The sequence below is a fragment of the Pezoporus wallicus genome, unplaced genomic scaffold (assembly GCF_028554395.1).
Source record: "Pezoporus wallicus isolate ANWC-B61680 ecotype Strahan unplaced genomic scaffold, APGP_CSIRO_Pwel_v1 contig_13214, whole genome shotgun sequence".
NCBI classification, from domain to species: Eukaryota; Metazoa; Chordata; class Aves; order Psittaciformes; family Psittacidae; genus Pezoporus; species Pezoporus wallicus.
In genome coordinates, this window is record NW_026639117.1 from 1 (window position 1) to 8,711 (window position 8,711).

Sequence of the window (8,711 nt, forward strand, 5' to 3'; positions counted from 1 at the left end):
GCGCTGCAGTCCCCACATAGAGGAGCTCGGTGGCGGCTGCGGGGCGCCGCCATTGCCCCTTCGCCCCCAGGTAGGGGATACCCCACGGCACCGAGCTGGTTGTGGCCGTCTCCCCTCGGTGGGGCTGAGGAGGAGCGGAGGGGGGAACAGCTAAAAATGGCTCCGGACACCAGGGACAGAGGCACGGACACGGACACAGCGTTGGGTGCCGCAGGCGCTGTTTATCCACGGAGAGGAGTCCCGCGGCGGCTCCCGTGTCCCCGCTCAGGTACCCAGCAGGTCCCGCACCGCCGGGTGAGCCATGTCCCGAGGCCGCCGTCCTTTGGCATCGGCGATGCCGGCCAGCGCCGGGCTGTGCTGCAGGAGCAGCGCACACAGCTCCCGGTGGCCTTGCTCGGCCGCCTGCGGGTGACACGGTGTGGGTGACAGCACCGGGGACACCCCACCACCCCACCCCGCCTCGACCCCATCGCCCCACCTTGTGCAGGCTGGTGCGGCCGTCCCCATCGGCAGCAGCGGGGTCAGCGCCGTGGGCCAGCAGGAGCCGGGCGATAGCGAGGTGTCCGCAGAAGCTGGCGCGGTGCAGCGGGGTGGCCCCGCCGGGGGTACGGGCGTCGCAGCAGGCTCCGCGCTGCAGCAGCAGCCGGCAAACCCCCAGGTGCCCGTTGCGGCTGGCGTAGTGCTGCGGGCGGTAGGACGGTGGGCACGGCGGTCGGGATGCTCGTACCGCCGCCCCCCCCCCTCCCGGCCCGTGTTCCTCGCCCCGTACCAGCGCTGTGTACCCCGCCAGGTCGGTCTGGCCGGGCTCCCCGCGCCGATCCAGCAGCTGCCGCACTCGGGTCTCGTCCCCGTCCCGCGCCGCGGCCCAGATCCCTGCGGGCAGCGGGCACCGGGTCAGGCGAGGTTCGGAGCATGCCCCTGCCCTCAGCCCCCCGTCCCGCTCCACACCCGACCCCGCTCGAAGTCCATCTCGGGCAGGCTCTGGTGTGCGCTCGGCACCGCCACCCGCGACGGGCAGCAGGGACCCGGCGGCGAGCGGCGGCCCGCAGCCATCGCCAGGGCCGGGGGAGACCGAAGGGAGCCGGGGGAAGGCGGAAAGAGCCGAAGGGAGCCGAGGAAAGGGCTGAAGGGGGGTCGAGGGAAGGCGGAAAGAGCCGAGGGGAGCTCAGGGAAGGGCTGAAGGGAGCCGAGGGAAGCCGGAAAGAGCCGAAGGGACCGAGGGAAGGCGGAGAGACCCGAGGGAAGGCGGAAAGAGCCGAAGGGGGCTTAGGGGAGACGGGAAGAGCCGAGGGGAGCTCAGGGAAGGGCTGAAGGCAGCCGAGGGAAGCCGGAAAGAGCCGAAGGGACCGAGGGAAGGCGGAGAGAGCCGAGGGGAGCCGAGGGAAGGCGGAAAGAGCCGAAGGGGGCTGAGGGGAGACGGGAAGAGCCGAGGGGAGCTCAGGGAAGGGCTGAAGGCAGCCGAGGGAAGCCGGAAAGAGCCGAAGGGAGCCGAGGGAAGGCGGAAAGAGCCGAAGGGACCGAGGGAAGGCGGAGAGAGCCGAAGGGGGCTGAGGGGAGACGGGAAGAGCCGAGGGGAGCTCAGGGAAGGGCTGAAGGGGATCGAGGGGAGCCGGAAAGAGCCGAGGGCAGTCGGGGGAAGCCGAACGAAGCCACGCCCCGAGCTCTTGGGTCCATTTCGGCCCCGTCGCCGCCGTTAGGGGCGCGCTAGCGCTGGGCTGTGCTCCCCCCTCGGATCCCATGGCGGCTCTGCCCCCCGCCCCCCCCGGGTTCCCACGGCCCGGGCAGCGCTGGCCCCGCTCCCGGAGCACCCCCCCCCCCAGGACCCCGGGTGCCGTTTCCGCCCTGCTTCCCGGCAGGCCCTCCCTGGGGACCCCGCACTGACCCCCGGCATCCGGGGGGGGGACACGGGACGGGACACACGGGCATGGGGCCAAGCCTCCGCTCTTACCCCCCCCCGCCCTGGGAACGGCACCGCGATGCCCTTTTATAGCCCCGAGCGCGGCTTTTTTCCATGAGCTCAGTGGCTGGGGGGGGCCCAGAGCCCTCCCCGCACCTTCCCCCCCCCCCCCCCCCCCGGCTTCACTTTCAAGATGTGCTGATGGTTGGGGTTTTTTTTTACTCCTTTTTATTATTAATATAAAAATACTCACGTATTTACAGCAAATAAATATATTTTGGTAACAAATAAATTACACTGGGGGTGGGGGGGGTTATACAAAAGGGGCCCAAGCGGGCAGCGTGCAGGGGGGTAGCAGGCTGGGGTGGGGGGGGTATTTACAACCAGGGCCAAAGGGGTACGAAGCCCTGGGAGGGGGAGAGGTGTGAGGAGGGGGGGCATTAGAAAAATTCTCTGGAAGAAAAACCCAATCGGTTCTTAAATCATCCCAAAAAGTCATCCCGCAGCCACTGCCCAGGGTGGGACACGGCACCCGGGGGGGGCAGTGGTCCCCAAGGCTGGTGGCAGTCCCCAAAGGTCAGTCCCTTGCTTGGGACACGGTACCGAAGGCGGACGTGGTGACCAAGAGCAGCTCTGGTGGCCCAAGACGGGTGTCACGGTGCCACTGCCCCAAGGCAGGTGCCGGGGTGGCAGTGCCCAAGACCGGTACCAGCATTGCAGTGAGAGTCCCATCCACATGGTGAGTGCCAACATGGCAGTTCCCAAGTCAGGTACCAGCACCGGCATCCCTACACTGGGCACCAGCGCCCACACTGCAGCCCCAAGGCGGGTGCTGGTGCCCAGGCGTTGGTCCCTACGGTGGGTTGCCAGCGCCGGGGTCCCCGCAGTGGGTGCCCCTGAGGTAGGTACAGCTGCTCGGCGGCCACCGGCTGCTCAGACCGACGACTCCTCAGGGTTGGAGTCGGGCAGGGGCTGGCGCTGCTGCAGCTTGCGCCGCAGCTCCTCGGCCAGGTCGGCGCAGGGCGGCCGCTCCTCGGCACCCAGCGCCAGGCGGATGTAGCCGTTGGAGGAGGAACCACGCAGGGGACCAAGGTGGATGCGGGTGGGTGAGTGAAGGGGCTGCCCAGGGATGCCGCTTGGTGGCGAGGTGGCACCGGGGGGGCCGCCGTTGCGGCACGTGGCGTGACCCGGCACGATTTTGAGCGAGCCGTCCGAATAGTAGTAACTGGCCGGGTCCCAGAGCTTCTCATCTGAGTCGGACGCGGCGCTGGGGACGAAGCGGGGACTGGGGGGCTCCTTGGGCAGCTCGATGGGGTACACCAGGGTGCTCTCGATGGCTTTGGTGCCTTTCCCCAGCTCCTCCCGCAGCCGCCGCCACAGCGAGAACACCACGAGCACCAGCACCAGGCACAGCGCGCCCAGGCACACGGCCACCACCCACACCAGCCCTAGGCTCTCCAGCGGCGCCCTCGTCTCCAGGGGTACCCCGGCCCCGGCCAGCACCACCACCCGGTACACCTCCCCGCCCAGGCGGGCACCCTGCTCCTCCGAGAAGCACCGGTACGTGCCGCTGTGCTGAGCCCCTGCTCCCGGCACCACCAGCGCCCGCAGGCGGGTGTCGTGCAGCACCAGCGCCTGCTCGGCCGGCAGCGCCCTGCCCTCGAAGGTCCACAGCGCCTGTGCCAGGTTGGAGCCCAAGCGGCACGTGAGCACCAGGTCGGTGCCCGCCACCACCGTCACGTTTTTGGGGGTGATGGAGCCTGTGGGAGAGCGGCGCAGGGTCAGGAGGGGAGGCAAAAAGCCAGGGAGGACCCCAGCCCCGCGCGGCATTGCCGCGGTCTCACCTTGCTTGGCCACCTGAGGCAGGGTGCAGGCACGGGTGTCGGAGCTCAGCACGTCCTGGACCAGTTGGGACCTGCGGGAGGAGGTGGTGGAAGTGAAGGGGGTCCCTGTGGCACAGCGGGTGTCCCCCCATCCCCACAGGGACCCCCTGTACCCGTTGAGGCCGTCAGTGCGCACGCAGAGGCTGGCGTTGCGGCTCCAGGCGCAGTAGGGATCCCGGGCGAGGACGCAGTCGGTGCACGACTGGTACCGGCTGCAATCGGCCAGCGGCAACTGGGCTAACTGGAACCGGGAGCCAGCGAAGAGCAGCTTCTGCGAGGGTAGGAGAAGGGGTGAGGTGACAACCGAGGTGACACCCGGACACCGTCCCCTGCCCCGGGGCACCTCTCACCTTCCGTCCAGCCAGCACCAGGCTCTCCACAGGCTGCGCCGGCTCGAATACCTGCAGCTCCTCAACCAGATGGATGCGAGTGCCCAGGTTCAGCGCCTTGTGCACCCAGCCATCACCTGCGGGTCCCAGCGGGCTGTGAGGGACATTCCCACACCGGGACCTTCCCGTGGTGGCTTCCCCTCAGCCCGGCACCTACCCGTGCCGATGAAGAGCACCTCGTAGATGGCACCGTCCAGCCCGGCCACTCGGTCCACCACGAGCTGGGTGAAGTTGGAGTCCTTCTTGAGCAGCAGCGGGCGGCCGCGGTGTGGCAGGATGGGCTCGTCCATGAGCGGGTGCTTCTTGGCGAAGTTGAGGGTGTTGTCGGGCAGCTCGAGGGAGCTGGCGAAGCCATTCTGGCGGTGCCAGTCCGTGATGCACTGTGGGACCGAGGTCACCGTCACTGAGGGACTGTATCCGTACCCCATCTCCCTCCCCACTGCCAGTACTGGCACTCACCGCGCCGGGACGGGGACTTGGCACCTCATCTGAGTACCGGCCCCACTTCTGCGCCTGCTCCCGGTATTCCTTGTAGGGGCCCTCGAATGCCTTCTTCACCTCCAGGATGTGGTACCGGCAAATGGCTGAAACATCCACGTCCCCCCTGCAAGCAACAGGGCGGGATGGAGGGGAGCCACCAGTTCTGGGGCTGATGCCACCTCCCCATGGACCCACCGCCAGTTCTGGGGCTGATGCCACCTCCCCATGGACCCACCGCCAGTTCTGGGGCTGATGCCACCTCCCCATGGACCCACCGCCAGTTCTGGGGCTGATGCCACCTCCCCATGGACCCACCGCCAGTTCTGGGGCTGATGCCACCTCCCCATGGACCCACCGCCAGTTCTGGGGCTGATGCCACCTCCCCATGGACCCACCACCAGTTCTGGGGCTGATGCCACCTCCCCATGGACTCACCAGCGGGCCTGGAAGACCCCAAAAAAGGTGGTGTCCTGCCACTCATCCCCGGGCAGGGTGAACACAGCCTGGAGGCGGTTGAAGTGGAGCTGCTGCTCGGGGGCTGAACACACCAAACGGGCCTTCAAGAACGTTGTCCACTTCTTCTGCAGCGTGCGGGCCCCGCCGACGTCCCCCTGCGCACCCAACCGGTGTCACCGCAGGGTGAAGCCACACCAGGACGCCGTCCCTCGCCCCGGTGTCCCCTCCCTGTACCTTGCAGACCCGGGCCACGCGGGCCACCACTTGCTCGGCGTAGCAGTCGTACTCCACCGCGCGCTCGCTGAAGAAGAAGTAAACTTTGTCATCGTCGCCGGTGGCGCTGGCCGCGCTCTCCTGCACGTACGCTGAGGCCACAAAGTGGGGCTCTGTGGTGGAAAAGGGACATCAACCCCATGCCACGGGTTGGGGGTGTCCATGCAGTCCTCCCCCCCCATGTCCCCCCCAGCCCTACCGTTCAACCAGGAGGTGAGATACTCGGTCTTCATGGAGTAGTGGGGGCCCAGGTTGCGGAGGATGACGGGCTCCGTGCCCAGGAAGTTGTTGAAGGTGGCTGAGTAGAGCTCCCCGTCTGCGAGGAACAGGGTTAGGAAGGGGACAGGGGCTGGGGTGGGACCCCCCCGCTGGCCCCAGCAGTGCCACTTACCCACGATGAGGCCGGTGTGTCCCTTGGTGGGGTCATAGGGGCACTTCCCTTTGCCGTCCTCAAAAGCCACTTGGTCCAGGGTGAAGCCAGAGAGTTCCTGTGGGGCACAGGAGCAGGTAGGGGGGGTTCAACACCCACCCTGGTTCATGTCACCATGAGGTGATCTAAGCACCCCTGAGCAGCCCTGGTCCCCCAGATGAGCCTCTGGGGCACAGGGACACCACTGGATGATGCTTCTGGGCACAGGGAACACCCCTGGGTGATGCTCCTGGAACAGGGACACTCCAAAGATAACCTTTCTGGGACAAAGACAGCCTTGGATAAGCCATTACAGGGACAGGGACACCCCTAACAATGCTCCAGGGTGACAGGAGACACCCCTGGACCACCCTATGGGAACAAGGCCACCCCTTAATCATGCCCCTGGGGAGAGGGACACCCTTGGATGATGCTCCTGGGAATAGAGACATCCATGGAGCACCTTCCTCAGGACAGGGGCACCCCTGGGAGATGCTTCTGGGGCAGGGATACCCCCCAGACAGCCCTTCTGGGATGAGCACAGACACATTATGGGGAAAAGAACACCCTAACAAAGCTCCAGGTGGTCAAAGGGACACCCCCAAACCAGCCTCACAGGAACAAGGCACCCCCTTAATGACACCCCTGGGGACAGGGACATCCCTGGAGCACCCTTTTGGGGATAGGGACACCCCTTGGTGATGCTCCCAAGGCCGGGTGGGGGTGTCCGGGGGGGGAAGCAGGGGGATGATAGGTTCTGGGGTCCCCCCATGGCCGCACTCACGATGTAGGTGCACTTGGGCTGGAAGGCGTAGGTGCCGCAGGCGTAGAGATGGGAACTGTTGTAGCTCTGCAGGAACCGCACGTAGTTGAAGCAGTCAGTCTGGGGGGGGGGGGACAAGAGGCGGTTAAGGGGGGACACACCAAGACACAGCAGGGTGCCCTGTCACCCTTTCATCCCCCCCCCACTGCAACCACAGCACCCGCTTCCCCAACCTGGTTGTTCTTGCCCTTCTGGATGCACTCGGCTTTCTTATCCACGGGGGCTTCCCAGGAGATCTGGGGATGGAGACAAGGGGTCAGGGGGCTCCAAACACACACCCCCCCCCCGACCCTCCAGGAACACCCCCTGGGGGGGTCCCTGGGGCCTCACCGCTGCCTTGAGCTCCACGGTGCCGGTGGCCACGGCGAAAACGGCCTCCCGGGCCCCCACGTAGAGCAGCGCCTCAGCCGCGTCCAGCGTCAGCGTCAGGTAGTGCGAGACCCCCCCCTGCGAGAAGCGCTTGGCCACGTCCTGCAGCTCTGTTGGGAGGGGGGGGCACAAAGGGGGGGGACATGGGGGTGAAGCCCCAGCCCCGCCGGGCACCCGCAGCCCCCCCTTGACCCCCTCCTGCAGAGCACAAAGGGCTCTTTGTCACCGGGGCGGGCACTGGCGGCGCCGCGCGAACACTGCGGCCTTTGGAGGGACCCCGCGGACCCCCCCCCGGGCACCGGCACTACAGAAAGGCACCATTGAGAGGGGGGCACCGGGGCCCCTGGGTGGGGATGGGGACACGGGGATGGCACGGCATGGGGATGGCATTGAGGATGGTACCGCATGGGGACAGCATTGGGGATGGCACGGACACACAAGGCAATGGGACAGCATAGGGACAGCATGAGGATGGCACATGGATGGCACAGGGACGCTGGGTGCTGGCACAGCATGGGGATGGCACAGGAAAGGACAGGAGTCAAGCACGGGCATGGCACAGGGATGTGGGTCATGGGCATGGGGACAACACAGGGACAGGGGACATGGCACAGGGACGCTGGCACAGCACAGGGATAGAGGACACAGGGCACTGCCACTGCGCCAGGGCATGGGGACACGGGGCATGGCACAGGGACAGCAACAACGGCGCTGGCATGGCACAGGGACATGGCACACGGCAGATAGGGACACACAGTACCGGCACAGGACAGGGACACAGGGTGCTGGCACGGCTAAAGGATGGCACCTCGGGGTGCTGGCACGGCAGAGGGACACAGCACAGGGATGGGGACCCCAGGCACTGGCACGGCACGGAGTCCCCCTCTGCTCTCACAGACCCCCAATGCAGGGGGGGTCCCCACAGCACTGCCAAGCTGGGAGGGGACAGAACGTGCCCGAGGTGGGGACAACAGAGCCCCAGGGAGCAGCACCCTAACCCTCTCCATTCCCCTCTCCCTGGACGCCCGTAGTTACTCACCCGCGTACGGGACGGTCTTGCGGGGCACGGCGCTCCACGAAGACCCCGGTGCCGCGGCAGCGGTGGCAGCGGTGGCGAGGGCCAGCAGCGAGGCGAGGGCCAGAAGCCAGTGGGGAGCCATTGCGGGAGGGGACGGGACAGGGACACAGAGCCTGGGGGGGGCACACGGACACGGTCGGGCCCCGTTAGGGTAACGGGGCATCACGCGGGCGGCGCGGGGACAAGGCGGCCATTGAGGAACGCGCATCACGAGGCCGGGGCGCCCCACGCAGTGGGGGGACACACACACACACACACACACGCGGGTCCCCAATCGCTGCCCCCCCCCAATCACGGTCCCTCCTCCGGTGGTGACGAGCAATGTGGCGGAGGGGGGTCCACGGAGGAGGAAACGGGCCCTTCCGCTTCCCCCCCACGTCACCCCCGGCCCTGCCCCGGTGTGTTCGGGGGTGCCCCAGCCGTGCGGCCCCCCCCCACACCCCACACCAGGCTGGGCAGGATGCGGCCGGGAATTGTTCTGCCCTGCCCAGCGGGAAGCAGGAAGCGGAGAGGAGGGGGGGGGGTGGTCTGGGGGAGCCTGCATCAGCTCGGGAAGGATTTCCGGGAGGGTGGGGGGCCGGGAATGGGACCCCATGGGCGTGGGAATGGGGGACGCCCCAGAGCGGGGAGGGGGTGCGGGCAGGGGGCTGCTGG

General features: G+C 67.5%; 2 protein-coding genes across 2 annotated transcripts; both read right to left on the reverse strand.

Annotated features, from left to right (window-relative positions):
- Positions 1-201: 201 nt before the first annotated feature.
- On the reverse strand, positions 202-1,111 carry ANKRD39 (ankyrin repeat domain 39). The gene is made up of 4 exons (XM_057413742.1): positions 954-1,111; positions 770-873; positions 479-682; positions 202-402 (listed from the first exon to the last, which is right to left on the reverse strand). The coding sequence occupies exons 1-4, from the start codon at positions 1,051-1,053 to the stop codon at positions 265-267; spliced, it is 546 nt and encodes a 181-aa protein (XP_057269725.1). The 5' UTR covers positions 1,054-1,111; the 3' UTR covers positions 202-264.
- Positions 1,112-2,614: 1,503 nt separating this feature from the next.
- On the reverse strand, positions 2,615-8,254 carry SEMA4C (semaphorin 4C). Its single transcript, XM_057413743.1, has 14 exons — positions 8,019-8,254; positions 6,941-7,089; positions 6,784-6,846; positions 6,572-6,670; positions 5,770-5,866; positions 5,578-5,694; positions 5,340-5,491; positions 5,085-5,260; positions 4,629-4,773; positions 4,327-4,549; positions 4,131-4,246; positions 3,894-4,051; positions 3,742-3,812; positions 2,615-3,657 (listed from the first exon to the last, which is right to left on the reverse strand). Exons 1-14 carry the CDS (start codon positions 8,218-8,220, stop codon positions 2,831-2,833), a joined length of 2,595 nt encoding a protein of 864 aa, XP_057269726.1. The 5' UTR covers positions 8,221-8,254; the 3' UTR covers positions 2,615-2,830.
- Positions 8,255-8,711: the final 457 nt, after the last annotated feature.

Excerpts from the sequence above, each read along its gene's own strand:
- ANKRD39 (XM_057413742.1), bottom strand. The coding sequence starts at position 1,053 with ATGGCTGCGGGCCGCCGCTCGCCGCCGGGTCCCTGCTGCCCGTCGCGG. Across the intron at positions 874-953 it reads CGAGATGGACTTCGAGCGGG|GGATCTGGGCCGCGGCGCGG; the intron begins GTCGGGTGTGGA and ends CGCTGCCCGCAG. Across the intron at positions 403-478 it reads GCCGCACCAGCCTGCACAAG|GCGGCCGAGCAAGGCCACCG; the intron begins GTGGGGCGATGG and ends TGTCACCCGCAG.
- SEMA4C (XM_057413743.1), bottom strand. The coding sequence starts at position 8,220 with ATGCCCCGTTACCCTAACGGGGCCCGACCGTGTCCGTGTGCCCCCCCC. Across the intron at positions 5,492-5,577 it reads TCTCACCTCCTGGTTGAACG|AGCCCCACTTTGTGGCCTCA; the intron begins GTAGGGCTGGGG and ends TTTCCACCACAG. Across the intron at positions 4,774-5,084 it reads GGGGTCTTCCAGGCCCGCTG|GGGGGACGTGGATGTTTCAG; the intron begins GTGAGTCCATGG and ends TGTTGCTTGCAG.